This window comes from Thermobia domestica, chromosome 16 (assembly GCF_964235325.1).
Source record: "Thermobia domestica chromosome 16, izTheDome1.hap1.1, whole genome shotgun sequence".
NCBI classification, from domain to species: Eukaryota; Metazoa; Arthropoda; class Insecta; order Zygentoma; family Lepismatidae; genus Thermobia; species Thermobia domestica.
Window position 1 is genome coordinate 72,632,449 of NC_137469.1, and position 20,672 is coordinate 72,653,120.

The window sequence follows — 20,672 nt, forward strand, 5'->3', positions numbered from 1 at the left end:
TGCATATCAATGATGATGTCAATGGGAACTGACACGAGAGATAACAGTCAGGAGTATTTTCGTTCATCAGTAAGTTCTAAAGGTCGGATTCTAAGTAGTAGATCAGTATTTAAGGTTGATTCAGGTTTGCTATCGTGTAGTCAGGTGGACAGCTTTTGTTATACAGAGTGTATGAAGAGTAATAGGCTGGAAAAGGAAACTGAAATGACAGGATCAAATGGTGAATTGCAAATGGGAAATGATGGTTCCATCTCTCCCGTACCTCTTAATTCGGCAGTTACAGTACAAATGAAACAGATTAGCAACAGATCAGATAACGATTTCCTACGAGAGAGAGGAAAGGGTGAGATACGTGTACCGCAGTTCAGGTCCCAACCTTCTGTGAAACAGACGAAAAGGGGAAACTCTGACATGTTCGAAGGGAAGCAATATTGTGGTTTCAGTGGCGTATACCACCTACCAATGAAATCCCGTGTGAAGATAAAGAAAACTTTAGGGTTGATAGAAAAGAGTGAAGTAAGGTGTTTTGATAAGACAGTGTGTTCAACAAATCATGAGACGGGACATCAAGTGATGTCAAACCACGAACACGATGTGAGTCATACAGGTATATCATATGTGGAACTTGATACTCGGCAGGAACAAGTAGGTTATGAAGGGTGTGATCCCTTAGTAAGAGGAAATCAAATGCAATTCAGCGGCGTAGCATGCCCTGGGGAGAGATTTCGATCTCACATGACAGAATTTTATGTGAAGCGGAGAAGTCAAAGGAATAGAGTGATGAGTTCACGAAAACGAAAGGAAAGGTGGAAAGTTAGAAATCAGTATGCATTCTCCAAGCTTCATGGTCAAAGTTTACGAGTGAAAAGACACAAGCATTTAATGCTGAACAGATGGTCAATACCAGGCAATTGGTATACCAGTGGACCACCGATGGTGACTGGAGTAATGTCATTGAAAATAAGACATGTAATTCCATCAAATCAAAGATTTTGTACACTTCTGCGGAAGAGAAAAAAAAAAAAAAAAAAGAAATTCTTCCAACTGGTATTTTCCAGTTTACAGAATTTCTCCTGTTCGACCAGGAGGATGTAACATCCCAGTTGGATGTTCCAATCTGGAATATACATGGAGCATTTGGAATATTTAAAAAAAAAAAAATCCAACTGCTGAGAAAAAGAAGTGAGTACTGTCAAGCATGGCGCATGAGAATATGCTCATGTAATAGATATTGATTACGCAGTTGATTTTGTGTTTCTTCATATTAGCGTTTTTTTTATTATTATTATTTGTCATTTCAATATTTTGTGTGTAGAGGAAAGATAGTGTAGGATTTGTAATAGTTTATTATTTCATACAGTTTGTAGTAAGGAAATTCGTTTCAAGGATGGTACTTTTATTATTATTATTTTGTTTGCTTAGGATTTTCAAAATTACTAAGAGGGAAGTAGGAAATGGATTGAACTATGTAATAACCGAATTTATTTTAATCTTCAAAATTTCTTGTTCGGCCATATTTAATATTTTACGTTCTTCGAAAAACATATTTCTTTTCTAATTTAGGTATCCAATAATCAATTAGACTCTAAAGGGATAAAAGAAAGGTGTTTAGATTTAATTGGTTTTCAGTTACGTCATCATGAAAACAATTCTATGATTCGCTTTTAATTACCCATGGTTCTGTTGTATGACGCTTCTAGACGTTTGTATGGCGGGATGCTGTATCATAGGAGGGACCCGTATTGAATGGTTCCTGAAAAACTTTAAAGAAAACGATTAAATCCGTGATTCAACCCTCAAAATAACTAAAATTATGCTTTCAAGATGTTAGGGGAATGTCTACATTTGAATGTAAACTGATTTGTCAGTGAGGGTTGTGTAAAACAGTTCTGTCATCTGTTTGAACGTGGTGTTCGAGGTTCACGGCTTGGCGGATCCATGTTAATGTGGACAGTTGGAACAATCGCTATTGTTCATGATAACCTTGGAGTTTCTTTTGGAGAGGTAAAGTATGGCAGATTACATCCAGATAAAACATGGCTTTGGGACAGTTCAGTTGGACTTGTGATTTACCTTGTAGTAACGAAGTAACCAGGAGGCTGGATTACTGTTTTCTTGGAGTGATGAGGTGTCAGTATCCTAGTTATTCCAACTAGGACAACAAGTAAGTTTCATTTAGATTAATGCGTGTCTTGTGAACTACGGAAACTCGTCAGTGGAATCTACAAGAATTAGTGGATTGTTTATGTGGATTTTTTTTTTTTTTTTACGGAATCTTCAAAAGTGATAACCTTGACTAACTCTTATGTGCAAGAATCATAATGGCAATGATGGTGTAGTAATCTAAAGTTCCTTCGGATACCTTCTATAATATATTCCACATGTAGTTCGAAAGTATACCTTTTGGGGTTAGGGGGGAAATTTGTATCGTAACTTCAAAAATGTGATGAACATAGTTTGGCTACATTGATATAGGTAGTCTTGATTCAGAAATAATAACCTTCCAAATTAATATTTTAACAAATAATTGGCTCTTAAAATTACTATTGACGTTATTTTGTGGTATAGTGTTTCGATATTTCAGTATAAAATAAAGAAAGAAATCAGAATCTTGTACAACAATGCATTTGGGTAAAAAAAAAAAAAAAAAAATTAACGAGGTTCGATCGTCATTTGTCTGCTTCCGTCTTCAGTATGAGCTTTCGCTATATAGTATTCATTTGTTTATGATGACATTTTTCCTGAATTAAAAGAAAACTGTTTACACTGATGGATTATTCGGAATGTTGATCAAGGAGTTCGTAGAAGGAACTCAATACTTCATATTAGTTCCTATTGAGAGAAGGCTAAGTAAATTATTAAGTAGAATAAATATTTTCTCTCTGCCTGATATAAAGAATGTAACAGTTGCGTTGTATGTTTATGTGCTATTTGATCGTGTTGTTTGTGCTCGAGGCTCATATATATCGTCATAGGGTGTATATTTGGGAGAAGCGCTTGAGAACAGGGAATCTAGATTAAATTTTGTGCATAATATTTACATTGAAGGTCAGTGCCTGTAATATTTTCGTGTGTGAGTATTTATATATGTGTATTTTATAGGTGTACTTAGAATAGGTCCTGTAGTAGTAGGTTAGATTAGTTTTATTGAATAAAATAAATATTGTGTCCCTTGATAATGTTGAATGAAACGTAAGAATGCGGAAAGGGGGCCGAAAGTAGCACTGACATTTACCCTGATTCTCTATAAGCCAAGTAACCCGTACTGTATGGAGCTGTTTCAAGAGCGTAGTATTCGATCCGCAGGTTGTACAATGCAGAGCAGAGGTACTTAATATTTTAAATTCTTAATAAGCTTTGAATTCCTTCTACATTATTGGCAAGAAACTATGTAAACAATTTCAGAATTATTTCGAAAAGAGGACATTCAAAATTAAATCCTGTTTTATTTGAAGTACATGAAACTATTTGGATAAACCTGTTTTGGTAGTTGAATAATGTAGCTTTACTGTACATATTATTATTATTATTTGGAGTTTATAATAAATAATTCAGTGGAAGAAACTTTTCATTTCACAAGCAGAACTGTATTCGTATTGCTAGGTAGAGATTTGCTGGTGTTTTAATATATTTTCATTAGGAAGCGGAAGCTAGTGCAAGGGTTATTTCGAATGTAAACAAACCTCGTATTTGCGTTGTATGAGAATGGAAACCGTGCTTGGAAAACAGTTTGTGGAATCTTCTTCATGTTAGACAACATTTGGCTTCAAAATCAATATTTTATTGAATAGTTAATTTTATTTTCGAGCTTACTTTTTTTTTTTTTTTTTCTGTGAGCGCTTGCTTAATCTGGAAAGTTGAAGTACTCGCGTTTTGTATCCATGCCTGGCAATTGATTGGGTTCTCAAATCAAAGTCAAAGGTCGGAGGTATGTATACGAGCCGTGAGGGTCAACAACCAAGATTGAGTCAAGGCCCGAGTTCGAATCCAGGCTTGTATTTGAGTCTTCCATTCCATATTGCACTGAAGTAGCATATACAAGAAGAGCTTGTTCTCTGAACGGGTGTAGGCCTAACCTAGTACAGAGGACTGACCCCTTCGGGTAACTGCTCGTCCATGGTAATGTGGAAAGGTGACATCATCATCCTTATTATCATCAAGTTGCACAATACAATAAACAAGTAGTAGTAGTAACAAAAGTCAGAGCATAGACAGCCCATAGAGAGTAGTTGGTAATTCACTTGTTTACAAACAAGTGTCGATCTAAAAAGCTATTAATAAAAACATACAATGTAAATCAGTTTTTTTTAAAATATATATATATTTTTTTTTTTGTAAGTAAAAACTTGACAATCAATCTTTTACCATATAAAAATTTAAACAGAGTGAATTTGAATGATTATTGATTCCTCTACGTATAAAATCCTGGAAGTAAGCAAATCAACATTTATTACAAGATAATGTTTCATACCAAAGCGAAGATCCTACACCTTTTGAAAAAGTGAGTCAACCCATAAGAACACAAATAGTAAGTGTGCTGCTGTTCATATCCGCTCTATAAACAACCGAGTCCAACTCTAGTAGCTAACAACCGAGTCCAATAAACATGCACATTAAAGGGCCATGTGAACAACTCGGTTATTCGGTAACCCAAGGAATACGTGTACAATAGAAAATTAAGACGATATTGAAACGTGTTCCATAACAAGATGAAGTAGGTGCCTTCAACACAATAGTACAACTTGTATTTAAGCACATCTTAGCTTGAAAAAAAAAAAAAAAAGTACATATATTTTTGTCATTGGCACAAGCATTAATTTGTACCCTTGTAATATTGCTTTCGGTCCATGACAAGCAGTAACTCCCACTGCTAAGTGATGAATGTATACAGATAAGTTGTTACTAAAAGGCATATCAAATTGAAGCTTATATTCGCCCACAATCCAAAAGGCAATGCTTGGCCTACTTTATTAGGTTTCATTCGTAGTCGGTTGTAGGCTATATGATCCACTTTCTCGCATTGCTTATGTTCTGACGGGACCAGAGACCGGGTCAGGAAATTGAACGAGAAAAAGGAAAACGCGCGCGCAGCTATAAGAAAGAGAAGAGGGGAAAGAACGGGACACGAACCGACATACTCCATTACGGTTCTTATTAAGAACAGAAAAATATTCCCTCCTTGTTGCAGCTCAAATCTATGTCTCTTTCCACAACAAATCACTTTCTCCGTTATGGCTGTTTGAGTTTCACGGTCAACCTACACGTGACAAGTTTACCGTTCTACTGGAACAGTCTCGGCCAGGTAGCTAGTACTTTTTCTTATATTTCTTGTTTTGATGTTTCTACGTAAGTCACTTTACTTTCTGTTATTCCTTCTCCTTTTATCACTGAAAGTTTTGTAGACATCTTACTTTCGTCAAAGGAAACACACGTCTTTCCGAAACTATTTTTCAGCCCTCAGCCCTCCTATCAGCCCTCAGCTGTATTCAGCCCTCCTATCTTCTCGTTATTACCGACAAATGGTTGCATTCAATTGACAACCATCACTCTACTACAGTACAGGTTTAAGGCAAGTAGCGAAGGCGCTGTGTACTTTGGAAGGGGGGAAGAGGGGAGAATGATTGACTAAACGCAAAAAGCACAAATCTTTGATCCTCCGCAACGACTGCCTCTATAGAAAATCACCCACTACTGCTATACGATACGCTTGTTATTAGTAGATTACGGTTAAGATGTATATAGCTTCTAGTATATTAAATTGCTTTCTAATACTTTACTTTGTGTAATAAACTTATATGTAGTATAACGGCGTCAAACATTTGAAATTTGACATAAAGTATTAAAAACAAAATCATGTAGTGTACAGAAAAGGTTCGTGCCCTAACACTGTTTCCAAACTATTTTAACAATATCATATTATGTCTTAAATGTTCATGCCTTTGTATGCACATACGCTAATCAAAATATTTCTGTGTTTTACAAGTTGATGAAGTAAACATGTCTGTCCTGTAAGTGAGGTTTACCAGCAACAAAACAAGGACTATGGTGAAACTTTCGTTTCTCAAGGGCAAAGCCCTGAAGATGGTCCATGATTAAATGAACAACACTTTACAGGATTCTAATCCTCCATATGCAGCTGTGGAGGAAGTGGGTGCCAGCTTTCTCAATAAATGTCGTCCTAGACACAGGAAGACCAAAAACGGTGACTGTTCAAAAAAATATTCTTCAGATTTATAATTTTACTCTCCCGAATATCAGCGAAACGTATAGCTGAAACATTTAGCATTTTTGAAAATGCATTTGTGTCGTAATTTATGATGACCTTGATGTGCTCGAATTCCAAAAATGTCCGTACACCAAAACCAAAGAGTAGTAGCAAAAGACACGGAGCAATTCCTGTTACGATTAGTATCGAGAACCTAGTTACTAGTATATCACTATGTCCAGAAACAAAATCAATAGTTGATGGATTGGCAGCATTTATATTCGCCTTGTCCCAAGAAATTCAAAGCTCAAATGTCCACTAGGAAGATTTGTGGGATAAAAATAAAATCTTACTCATAAATTACCTGTCCAGGAGCTAGAAAATCATTACACATCGTTGCTCATCCACTTGATGGTGATTTTGAAACAATAAGGAATCGACGAGTTAATTAAGCAAGTCTTCTTTTTTCCCATACAGTGTCAATGTCAATCAAGCAGGTAAATTCAGCTGAAATTGTAAAGAGGTGAGCTTTCAATGTTCTAATCATCCACCATGTTTCCCCTATCTGTTTCCGTCAAATTACAATATGTTTCCCAAACTCACATGAAGGAACATCATTTTGGATCTGGTCAAGAGATGATTAGTGTTACGGAATGTTGGTGTAAGGAGCAAAATCCACATTTTAAAAATAATCAGCTGAAATTGAACACTGATCAACGAATTGTTTCGATGGTAATAATTATGAAATTTAACTAGTCCGACTGCGTATCTCTTGGATAGTGAGAAATTTTTAACAACTTCTCGAATATCTACCTGTAACCCAGTGTTTGCTCTTGTTTAAAAACACAAAGACGAAACGTAAAAACAATGTTTCCTGTTCCTGTCAAGAGCGGAAAGAATGTCTAGATAGAAACTATTTTGTTCATGAGTATTGAATATTATTATGAGAAGTCAATTTTTTGCTATTGGCAGCGACTTTTGAAGAAACCATACCACAACAACACATGCAAGACAAAAATCAAGATCTTGCATAAAGTCGTCTGGGTCGTGAGTGTGAGGATTAATGTGAGAAATGGTTGTAAAAAGGAATATGTTCGAGAAGGTGGTCCCTACCCAGGGCCAAATTTAATGTTTTGTTGTCCCTAGGTCTAAAAGATGTTTTTCGCCCTTCACCCTAATATATAAAATTTTACCACAATAGAAAATAAAAGAGAACGTTCATGAATACCTTTGTTTCAACATTTTTGTATAAATTTTAATGAATCTTGGTATGGTGATTGGATTGTTGAAAGACACCTATGAACAGGAGCGCTGTGTGAGGAAGAATCGCTTGCCAGCACAGAAACGTTACGCTTCCGCCTCTACGCAACTGCATACTGCAAGTACAACGTTTAAACTTCAAGCACTGAACTTCAACCACCAACGCTTGAAGCCAATAGACTTGTTACAGGAATTATTACATGGAAGGCGTTTATTTTGACTTTATTCATGTTATTATTATTATTATTATTATTATTATTATTATTATTATTATTATTATTATTATTATTATTATTATTATTATTATTATTATTATTATTCAATTTTTGCATCTTTTTCCCTCTTGCTTATTAAGTTTTCGTTCAACATACGCCCAAAAGAATTTTGCAGCCCTAGATCCGGACCCTAAAGACCTAGTGGTAAATCTGCCCCTGGTGGATTCAGTAAATCATGATTGCTTAATGAACATCGATTATGAAAGTACATAAATATGATTTCTAATAATGTATTGTAATCAGAATTGTAAGTTACAACGTCTAAGATTTGACACTTTCCTAAACCAGTCTAAAAATTACAGATTAGGCTTTTATAGTCACATTAGATCCTTTAATAATTTGGTCAAAAGTTCTTAAACTAATACCAAGTATTCTTCTAATCGCATAATACCTGTTAAAAAGGCACATTCTCTCTCTGTGCCATACTACGATACATTATGAAACTATTTTCGTTTACGGGGAAAGACAAAAGAACCTTACGAACGGGTGTAACAGGCCAATAAAAACAGGAAATTAGTTAACCCTATTTATACGATGAACGATAGCGTATAATATTATTCTATACACTAAGGATGAACTATATTATTTTCTTCTGTTGACAAAGTGTGTCAAACATACATAAGATTATGAAAAGCATCTGAAGTAAATACATGTAAATAAATAAATAAAGTTCGATTCACAGGACTTCACAAAAGGTTATTTTTTTAAATCTTAAAGCATTCTTATTGTTTACGTTTATTGCATTTTATAATGCAATAATTGCAATTATGCATTATATGCAATTATTGCATATGATGCAATAATTTTAGATGATCGAAGTAAATTGAAATGTATTATGGTCTCTGTTGTCACGAAAAACTTTAAGTTCATGGCATCCCTAATTTTATCAATACCGGCGCTTAATTAACGTATAAGGAAATTTAAGTACACACCTCTATGTATACACCTCTATGTTAACATAAATTAAATTCATGCATATATAACACACACACACACACACACAGAGAGATTACAAATATATATATTTAAAAAAAAGAAATTTTTACATCATCATATTTTCACTTTCTTGCTTTCAGCCTATTTCCTAACATTTCTGGTTACAATATCAGGAAGCGAATTTCACACGTTCTGCTTCTTTTTGGAAAATCCCCATTGAAGTAGGACAGAGAATGTCTAGATGTAAAAAGATTCCAGTGCCTTGAAGTATGGCAGAAATGCGTGGTCAGTAGCCGGTAAAAAATTAAGAAAAAGAAAAACACATGCTCTCTGGAGCGAAACAAGAATGTTGATCGAAAATATCCAATGGTTAGTCTAACCATAAGAAAACGAATTTCATGGAGATTTCCAGCGGATGGGCTGTTCTTTATTAATCTTCCGGTGCTGTACTTTTCATTACTTTACCCACAAATGATATCCTTTTGTGTATGTGAAACTTGTTTGCTTTTTAACATTAGAACAATTTTCACCTGCAGATTGCATTGCAGCTTTTGCTGTGACTATAAGGAAGTTAAAAATACCGTCACGAATAAACTACTTTCTGCAACTATGTTCTCCTTCCAAAGATGTTGATCACGCTGTCAGTAGTCTTCTATACCCTTTCCTCCCGTCCATTGTAGGATTTACATAACAAGGTATCAGTTACCATTTTGCAGAGCTTTGAACTAGAAAGATAGCAGATAAAGTAGAAACCATTATGTCAACTCTATTTACGGTTTTAATTTCCCCGACTCAACCTGTTGTTGCTGGTTTTCTAGTGGCAAAATGGTTTACGTTTACGCTTTTCACTGAAAGAGATTCGAGTTCAATTCCTGATGGAAGCATATGATTCGGATCCTGCATTAAACTGTGGGTCCACTCTCACAGTATCATCAATGCTGAAAAACTGATCAATAGTAACCAACCTACTGCCCGTCAAACTTTTATAAGAATGTTAGGTTAGTAAGTACTGTAACAGGAACATTTTGAATATATATGTTTTTTAAATGTGCTTCGATCATTTAAATTACAATTTAATTAAATGTATGAAGAATTGTAAATGAGGTACTCACTATTCAAAGAAAAGCCACTGTGGAAGTTCTTGCTTCTTGATACTATAAAAAGTTAGAGCTCTTTGCATCGGATAAATATTGATGTGTACAAATGACTGACTGACTCGTGTAGTGAAGTCAATTACACATTTATTTTCATATACGTGGAACCTCTAATCCTAATTCTTGACCTCTTCGGCATATTTTTTTCATAATTTTCTAACTTTTTGTTCAAATTTGCATGCTTTTTGTCAGGTATAAATATTTTTATAGTTATGAAAAATACATTTTCTAGAAGAATTTTGAATTATCCTAACAAAAGTTTTAAAATTGATAATTGTATATAGCAGAAACAATATAGCAGAATATAGCAGAAACCCTATAGACCGACACGGAAATAAAATAATTAGGTAATAACTGGGGCCAATTTCTGAAAGCTATTAATCTTGTAATATTGTTTCTTATAAGTCGTATATTATCATGAAGCAGAAATAATAGTAAATTCATAAATACTATATAGTATAGATAAGCAATTGTAAAATATTTGATTTTTATTTCGATTATTATTAGAAGAAGAATAATTTAGAGAAATAGGCCCCAAGTATTTGTAAGGCACTACCTACGATGTCTATTTTATCTGCTATCTTTCTAGTTCAAAGCTCTGCAAAATGGTAACTGGTATCTTGTTGTGTAAATACTACAGTATGCACATTACTCAATAATGATGAAAAGCGACTGAAAGCTTTCGAAATTTGGGTGTAGAAAAGAATGGAGAGAATTAACTGGGTCGAGTGGAAAACAAATGAAAGGGTGTTAGAAATGGTGGGAGAGAAAAGAACAATTTTAGATGTTAAGAAGAGAAAGAGAAACTGGTTGGGACATTGGTAAGAAGAAACTGTATCATGAGGGACGAACTAGACGATATGGTGGCAGGAAAAATAAAGAGAGGGCGAAGGATACTACAATTAATAGACAATATCAAAACAGAGAAATCGTAGGTGAAGACGAAGAGGTTAGCGGAAGAGCATGGAAGCTTCTTAGTTGCAGCAAGTGACCTGCCAAAAATAGCAAAGCCTATGATGATGATGATGACCTAGATGACCTATGATGATACAGATTTCATTACATTTTCCAAGTGGTAGATTGCTATGAAATCAAAATATGTACTTATGTACAGTCGCAAGTTAGAACTCGTGTCTTTATTGCTAGTGATATCAGGTTCCACTTCTATTTAGGAAACCGAATATTTGATGTTCACTCAGTATTTTAGCAAGCTCCTCTTTAAATATCCAGAAATCACAATAATGGAAACCGATGTGCTGACTGCACATCACTGAAATTCAAGCCCTTTTGACCGTACCTAGGCTAATCCTTTGTAGATTGTAATACTACACAAGGATACTACAATTAATAGACAATATCAAAACAGAGAAATCGTAGGTGAAGACGAAGAGGTTAGCGGAAGAGCATGGAAGCTTCTTAGTTGCAGCAAGTGACCTGCCAAAAATAGCAAAGCCTATGATGATGATGATGACCTAGATGACCTATGATGATACAGATTTCATTACATTTTCCAAGTGGTAGATTGCTATGAAATCAAAATATGTACTTATGTACAGTCGCAAGTTAGAACTCGTGTCTTTATTGCTAGTGATATCAGGTTCCACTTCTATTTAGGAAACCGAATATTTGATGTTCACTCAGTATTTTAGCAAGCTCCTCTTTAAATATCCAGAAATCACAATAATGGAAACCGATGTGCTGACTGCACATCACTGAAATTCAAGCCCTTTTGACCGTACCTAGGCTAATCCTTTGTAGATTGTAATACTACACATGTTATGTGTAGGGCTATGATAATATGTTAAAAGCAGAATGCCAGTTGATGGTAATAGGAAGAGCATAATTTATCCATTTAATAAATGTACTGTAAAGCACTTTCTTTTACAGGATTAGTTGAGTCAGAAGCTAATGTTCCGATATAGCAGTGATTAGCATTATGAGATCCTTTTGCTAAAGCAAGAAAAAATAGCTTTAAAAACTCAATTAATTCTTTTATAGTGATAATGGTGCTAATAACTTTGACACCACAATATGTAAAGGGAAAAAATATCTCGTCATAAATCTTTTTCCATCTACTTGAATGGATCGTTATGGGATTTCATGCGCGAACAATGATCCAGTCTTTTCCTTAGGGGGCATTTTCTACCTAGGGCAATCCAATATATCTATCTGGTGTTAGTAGGTCAGATCGTATTTCTTTGGTTCCAGCTTATGTGACCTTAATTGCATTATTTTGAACACTTTTTCGCTGTTGAAATCAAAGTAAAAAAAAAAAATCTATAGATTCTTTCTTGTTCTTTTCTTTATATTTCTTCAAAGTAATATTTATTGAACATATGCGTGCGTGGATATAAGGCGGAGACATCAAAGGGTTCTTTTTTACTTATCAAACTAGCGATGGAACTACATAACACCTTACAATGATGTAATTCCGAATGCAACTCAACAAAATTTCCATCTTATTGTTTATTTCTTGCATAATAGGATGACCTTCCACAGTACGCAAGTTAACAAAGCATTTTGCAAAACGTCACCTATATAGATAGTCCTGAGATAACCCGATTGGTGAGATTCTTTGTCTCTGTAATGCATATTGCATTATCTTCCTAGATTTGTCCATCAGATCTGCATTAGGTTTGTTTACGTCTGCTACATGACAAGAGAAATCTAAAGTGTTTTAATCTGACATGGCTGTCACACTATAAAGTAACTTTTTAAAAAGGATTTATTAGTTGTGAACTAAACGTCTCAAGATAGACCCGAAACCAGCCACAGAGGTATGGGGAAACATGAATATGTTAGGGGGCCAAGTCATTAAAAATTCTCTTACAAATATCTAAATTGTGTTTTTGTATATTTTGTATTGAGGTCTGGAGGGGCCACGAATAGTTTAGGGGACCCCCTCTGGTTGCGGGCCTGCTTCAGGATAATGGAGAATTACGGTAAGTATGAGCAACATTAAAATTTTCATTCGCTTTAAATGGAAATAAAAAAAAATCTCTTCTTTTTTTAAACAGCAAATACAAATTTAAATAATATATTTAATAGTTATTGTAATTATGTTAGTTGAAAGTTAAATTACAACCTGCATTGCAACCTCCTTCCCGTGTTACTACTAAACCCCAAATTAACAAATTAAAAGAGAATTTCAAAGGTACACAACAAACTTCAGAAGTAGATATCTAACATAAATTTAAAAAAAAAAGAAAAAGAAAAGCACAGTAGCAAATTTAAAATAAAGTAAATTTTGAAATAAATTTAAAATATGTTCAGTTCATTGCTGAAAACGATATATACCCTATATATTTCCAAATAGAGGTTTTTAAATAAAGCTATTATCAACTTTTTCCAGCATCCTCAGTGTGGGCAACTATAAGAGCTAAAAGTGAGTAAAAAGTTACATATTATGTTCTGTTATTCTCGTGCAGATTTAATTTATAAGGTTGAAATTTGCTTGTCTAGTACAAATGTACATATTTTTTTTATCTTCGTATAGAAATAATAGAATAGAATGATAGAATCCTCGTATAGAAATAATTTTTCAGTAGACTTTGGGTCCAAATATATGTAAATAGATATAACTTTCCATAAAGTACAAGTAAAATAAATTGTCGTAAAACCAAGGAATTGACATGAAAACGTAGGAAATCAAATTTTTAATAAATACATATGGGCTATAAGTTTTTAGGCATGCTATACTTCAATGTTAATTCAGATTGTTAATGAAAATATTGGAAGGAACTCGTAATAATTCAGAATTCGAATGTTGATATGTACTATGTTTTATATATTTCAGAAAATTCATTCGTTCAGTATTTTTTATTTTTTTTTAATATACTGTGCATATGGAACTTGTACGTAAGAGACATGTAAGTCTGTGAAAACAATTTTGTAACTGTATAAAAGTGAAAATCATAAACCACAAAGCACTTGGGTAAATTCCTGTTAAAGAGATTTGTAATTATCATATTATTGTTCTAACAAAATTATGTTGCAAAAATTATGCGGAACCAAAGGTCTTGGGTCTTAAATTATCAGCCTCTGAAGTGTATTAAGTAAATAAAACGCAAGGAAGTTAAATTAAGATTAGCTTTATTTTTAAAATCTTGTGCTCGTGGTTATGGTTTATGCAATGAATTAAATGCTAGTGAGTATGTATTTTTTTTCTTTTTCACATACTCACGCTAAATAGCATAGACTATTTTTTTAGATGGTAATTACGTGCGATATTTCTCAACTAAGGAAGTACCTACTTATATGCATGCATATAGCACACAATGTGTGAAAGAGCAAAGACAAGGGGAGTTAATTGAGCTTCTGTCAAAACGCAGTTCCACATGGAAGTTGTTTCTGTGAAAAAGACTATATCATTAAACAAATTTATGTCAACATTTTAAGTGAAACATAAAAGCATATATAATTGCGGTCTACTTTTTAAAGTCTACGTCTATTGTCTTATGGGAGTTATAAATATTAACTGAAATATAAAGAGAAAGGACATTTATATTGTAATTTCCATTAACAAGCATTATGTAAATGTTCGAGTGTTTGTAAGGTTGGAAAGAGTTTCTCATTCAGTCTTAAAGGTTATCAAATTACAATAGACCTTACAAAACACACCAAAATAAATCTGTAACACCGACTAGTGTATCGACAGCAGTGAGAAAAAAGGAAGTTATAAGAATGTGAAAATATGGATCCTCTGAAAGCATATCTTTAATAATAATAATAATAATAATAATAATAATAATAATAATAATAATAATAATAATAATAATAATAATAATAATAATAATAATAATAATAATAATAATAAAATCTACGTAAGTCTGTCTGTCATCATTTTTCCGCATAAAATGAGGTGACCTACAGCCACCAAATTTTGTACACAAATAATCTTGGCCAGATGTAATCGCCTACTAAGCTCTTTTCCGATTTTCACTTCGGGAATTTTCCGAGAGGTGATTCATATATTTTGATGTTTCCAAAGAACGCCTAATCTGTACGCAACCAACTTACGTTTTGATGTTGCGTACTTGCATAACAGCAAAGGATAAACACCGGGTAATGGCGTGGTTATGGAATCATTCTTCTTCCTCTCGTTGATCCAGGTTCTGAATCAACCCGGCAACGACGGTGCTTACAGTTAGTATAGTAAATAATAAAAGAAAGAGGAAAGAAAAGTAAATTGTAGATTAGTAAGATGTGATGTTGCAGAAGAATGAAATGGAAAGACTGTGCTGATTTCGTGTACCATCTTGGAGTTTATTTTTTAGCTCATATAAATTTCTTGTAATGTAGGTATGGAGAAAAAAATGAGGAAAACTAAAGGAAAGGCTAAAATGAAAATAAAAAATAATAACGAATTTGGAGAATTTAGAAGACGGCACAACCACGAGTTACGCGTACATGTGCAAAAGATAACTAATGTGATGCGGAAAAGGAGATTTTTTAAATGAACACCAGGAATATATCCAGGGGGGTCTACGGAGCCGGGCCCCCCTAAATTTTCGCTGTCCCCCTAGATTTTTCATGGTAGACTTGGAAATAAACTTTAACATGGTTTGATCGGGCCCCCCTAACTTCAACCGCCCCCGGCCTGATGAACACTTGTCTTGAATGAGCTCAACAAGGCTGAGCAATCAGATCTCTTTCTGCAAAAGAAAGGCTTGGTTAAACAAAATAGTAAAAGATCTACTGCAGACTGGAATCACTTGTAAAGATATCCAAGAGTGGGAACCGCTTTAAGAGAAATTTGCAAGAACACCAATGCTTCCAACTGAAGGAGGAGCTGAAAACGAGAAAAACATAGACTAAACTGAAAGAAGGAAGAAGCAACACCGACTATGGATGAAGAAATAGTGGACAGACGCTAAAACCTTGAGGAAATAGTTGAAATAGTGTGGCCGTTAGTTGACCTAAACGAGAGAGAAATAATTTGGAAAAAAGTAATATACTGTGGAAAAATTGTAAGAATGGCGATAAAGAAAATCAAAAGCAAAAAGCACATCCACTGTTAGATATGAAGTATGATGTTGATTTTATTTCTCTTAATGAGACCACAGTTGCTCAGTGCTAAAGCACTCACCTCTGTTGCAAGTGGTCTCTGATTTGATCTTAGACTATGGAAGTTTGTGGTGGATAAAATCATATCCATGAGTCTTCTCGGCGTTTTCTTGCTTTCTCTCACATTTTAATTCTGCAAATTCCTTCATCATTCATTTCATTTTCATTAATGACTCGTCTCCCATAGTCTAAAGGTTATAGCTACTGGGCTCTAAAGATTTTACTTTAAACTTAAAGTAAATTAATACGAATTAAAAATAATACTTTTGTATTAGTTTTGTTGATGATTAAAGAAACAAAGAGAACATAATTTTATCTCTTTATACTTCAAGATACCGTGGCAAGATCAAAACCATTTGCATTACTAAATACTCGGATACACCACTTTTCAGGACTACAGTGGTTATATATTTTGAAACCTTGTCTAAGTTACTTTCAAACCAAACTTGTTCGCTGTTATTATTGCCTCCAGCTTGCTTGAAAAAGTAAGACAGTGTCTACGATCGATATTACTCTCACTTTTCTCAAGTTATTTGTAATACTCTTTGTATGTAACCTGAGGGTCACTGATCTGAATTATTCATTGTAACAAACAACTATGTACCACGCCCAACATAAGTCCTGTTTCTTTCTGCCTTACTGTCTGATTTTTAAGTCATAGTTTACGTCAATTTAAGAGGAGACCTATTCAGGTTTATTGCCTTATGAAATACCTCTTTTCCAAAAATCTTACAAAACATTTGATAATCATGTTAGTGTGCAATGCTTTTATCTACATTCAGCTGTCTAAGCAATTCTTCTCCAACGTCCTTAACCTTCACAGGTTTCCTTGGACCAGTTTTTAATAATTCTACTTTTAAGGACCAGTTTTGTTTGTTTCGCACAGACTATAAAAACATCACTTGATTAATAAGGCAAGAGAAAACAGGAAAATATATATTCTTCTTCCTTCCGTTCCTTTGTGACGAACACTTAGTTCGACATAAAATGAAAGACTAGTGATACTTATATATATATATATAAACTTTGTAAAGATTAAATGTTTTAATATAAATCATTTGATGAATATCGTGGAATCATCTTTTCCTGTTTCCTCCGAAGAACTTTCGAGTTGTTTACAGGATGAAAGAGTGACGGAAAGAAGAACCCTAAGCAAGAAATACTGGAATGATATATATACTTTCAAATCAGGCACAACGAAGTAGAAACTATGAAGTTCTACTTTGTTAGACTCTTGAAGACTAGCCGTTGAGAAGAATAAGGATAGTCTTTCCACTTCAAGGCGCGAAATCTTACACAGGATAAACAAAATTTCTCTTTTATTGACACTTTATAGGAAGATTCTAATGCAGGCATGTGCAAGTTGGAACAGAGAGTGGGCTAATCAGAAAGAACTTACTGGTGTCGAAGGTCGTACGAGACAATGTATACAATTTCACGAGAGAGGCTTGTTCATCATACAGTAACACCACATAAACAGGAAAACTGTTATAACGGTAACCAAAATATTTACTTACTAAAGAAACACAGAAAAATTACTATGGTAGTCTATTTACTTACTATTTTAGTGGGTAACTTGATCCTTCATGTTTTGAACTAGTCTCTCAACGTCCAATGGTCAATTGGATGTTCCAACGTGAAGGATATTTTTAAGGTGGACATTAATTATCCAGGAAAAATATTCAAAGAGGTTACATAAGAAATACGTTTCCAATAACGAATCAGGCGGGCCGGATGAAAGGGTTCATTGGGCAGCAACCAACCCGAGGGCAGGCTTTTGCACATGGCTATATATAATGTCACTCACACTACAAATGCTGCAACTCACAGTAGGTAACAACAGAAAGTAAGAACACTGGGATGGTCTCAAGGGATCAAGTATTAACATAATACTGTAATACTTGATCACTAGAGTAACACAGGAATAAAATCTGTACTCCCATGACATTTTAATGCCTAAAACAATTACCATTGAAACTATACTTTCATATTAGGCAATATTTGTTTGGTTTGGTACAGACCTAAATTTTTTTTATTGATTATAGTAAAGTTTTAGCGCTTTTTAAACAACATTTGCTCCTTTTTTTATAGCTCTTTTAAAATTATTTTATGCATTTTTGTGCTGTTTTGAAGTCGGCTAATATTTTTTAACTATAAAAACTTTTCCAACTTTTTCCCTTGCCAACACTTAAACTTCTCAACAAACAATTTTCTGCAGTTGAGATCAATCGCACGTTGTTTGTGCGTTGTGGATGAACAGCAAATCTCAGAAAAAAAAAAAAAGACTAAAATTGCTGGAACTGCGCAGATCAAACCGTTTCTTGACAGCAAGCTAGCTGCTGTACTTGATTCTGTCTTTGACTACAGAAACAACCTCTTACATTTGCACACATTGAAGTTGAAATCAATGCAGAATTTGGCGGTCAATCTGGGACTTTTAATCTGCCTTGATGTTTTTCTTTAATCGTAAAATTTCAGATGTGCAAAATGCATTTGGCTAGCAACTTTTTTCTTTTATTCGTTAACATATGCAATTTCAACTTTTTCAAGGAAATTATACTTTTTAGTACGCGTTACTAATGCTGAGGTAATACAAGTAAGGAATGAATTTAATTATCTTTTAATTACTCGCGATGACTATATAGTCTGGAACAAGTGGAAGAACTGATGTCTTTATTAAAATACCAAGACGTCTCAGTCTGTCAGCCACACTCTTAGTAGTTCAGTCAGACTAATATTCAGTCCAAGAGATGTTGCTAGGGTGCAGGTACTTTCTAGACAAGCCGAAGAGACCAATTAGTTAAGTTATCTTAATGTAAATCGTGCATCACATGTCTAAGTCTATGAAATGACCTTGATTTTAGACCTTCACAGCATCTAGGGCTGCCAATAATTTTACTATATTAATCAAATGTGCGTTGAAGCAGCCCTATAGGAAACCTTTATATGATTTGAATGTTTCGGTATTTTACAACTGTTAGTGTGGCAGTTTATGATGAATGGTGTCTACTTTTGTCTCTGAGTGTTTTAGTGTGTCGTTGCGAGAACGTCGGAACTTAAATGAGAGCAACGAACAAATGTGACAAACAATATATATATTATTGTTTGTACCCTCCTTATTCATCTAATATAGTGCCAGTGGCATTTTTCTCTCCCCGAAGATAAAGGAAGCATTGGAATTAAAGGATTTGATTGCATTAAAGGCACCAGGAATAATGAGGGACTCTTTCATAAACTAGGTCTTAATATTGCTTTGAAGGATGGAGTAGGCATTGATAGCGGTATAGATAGCTTCTCAAAGGAAATACCTTGAATAATATTTCCTTGATATCCAGCAATGAAGTGTGCATCACTTTACCACCACGAACTCATGAACTGTATTGTTGGACTTGGTTATTTCAAACTTGCTCATGGGACAAGGCCATTGATGTTTAGATCAGGCGACTGCGCTGGCCATTCCACAAGTATCTTCTCTCAATCTAAAATCTAACATTTTTTGTAAACTGGGGTGGGCACGATTTCAGATTTTATTACCGTCCTTCACAATGCTGTAAGTTTCAAAACTTTTTATTTAAAAAAAGAAAGAAAATATATGTAGCTATAGTTGCTAAATTGGATAGAGTTTAACAATCATCAACAATAATAATTCATATCTTGCCTAATTCGCTTCCATCCTTTACACATAGAGAAGTGAGCCAGTAGCGAAGTACATGAAGCTAGTTCAGACTAATATAATTAATTGTAAGAGACTAGTACTCACCTGTTGAATGAACTGGGGTCGTGGTTGCTGTTGAGGTCTCCTGAGAGACTGCTGTGGCTGGGGACGAGGCTGAGAGTACGGCCGAGACACTGGAACAGCTATGATGCCAGGAGAAGGTTGGAAGTCGCTGGTGTCCTGAGAAGCGGGACGGTAGTTAACAGGAGTTGTTGGGAAGGGACGTGCTCTTTGTGGTTGAGGTGTACCTTGAACAGCTCTCAGAGGTTGAGGTGTAGGTGTAGGTGCTACTCGTTGAGGAATAAACGCTGAATGGGGTGGCTGTGGTGTACTTACTAGGAAAATAGGTGTCGGTGAAGGTTTGAGTCGTGGCGCAGGGGTAGGACTAGCGTATCTGATCGGACCGACGGCATTGTCGTCGTCCTCATCTTCTTGGACTGGTGCTGGGCGGAAGGATTGAGGACGCTGATTAGGGATACCGAAGGAAGGACTGGCGAATGATGGCACTGTTCCTAATGGGCGAAATGGACCTTGTGCAGCAGCTGCTAGAAATGGATTTCCTACGCTGACACGGGGCTGGAACCCTGAGTCTTCATCTTGTTCTTGTTGCTTTGCTTGCTGCACACGAAGATTTGAGGGTCTTCCATACGTTTGTCTTTTGTCTCGGTCTCCTGTTTCTTCTGCCAATATAGCAGTTATAAATAGCGTTAATATTACTATCTTCATCCTGGAAAATAATCAAACATAATGGTAATTATTAGAAACTTATTGAAGCAAATGCGAACATACAATAATTGTTCTAATCTATTTCAGAAAACGTATACTAAATTCCATGTTTGGAAGTAAAAAATTAACAGATTTTCCGAGATGTTTCGAATTACTTTGACTAAATTTGGTTTAAATAACTTCTAAGTGATTTCTACAACCATAGACCTCTAAAGCTACTAGATATGACTAAGAAACAACGTACAAAGGGTTTTGTCCAGTCGAAGATAGAAACAAGATCTGATGGTTGAAAATACTATATAGGAACGATTGTGGATTTTACTAAAATCATTCTT

General features: G+C 34.7%; 1 protein-coding gene across 2 annotated transcripts in view; it reads right to left on the reverse strand.

Annotated features, from left to right (window-relative positions):
* LOC145673157 (uncharacterized) overlaps positions 1–20,672 on the reverse strand; it is an 89,586-nt gene that overhangs the window by 38,448 nt on the left and 30,466 nt on the right. For both annotated transcript variants that reach the window (XM_081742589.1, XM_081742588.1), the window contains exon 2: positions 19,657–20,338. In XM_081742589.1, coding sequence (XP_081598715.1) covers positions 19,657–20,338 — 682 coding nt within the window. The remainder of the gene's footprint in view (positions 1–19,656; positions 20,339–20,672) is intronic.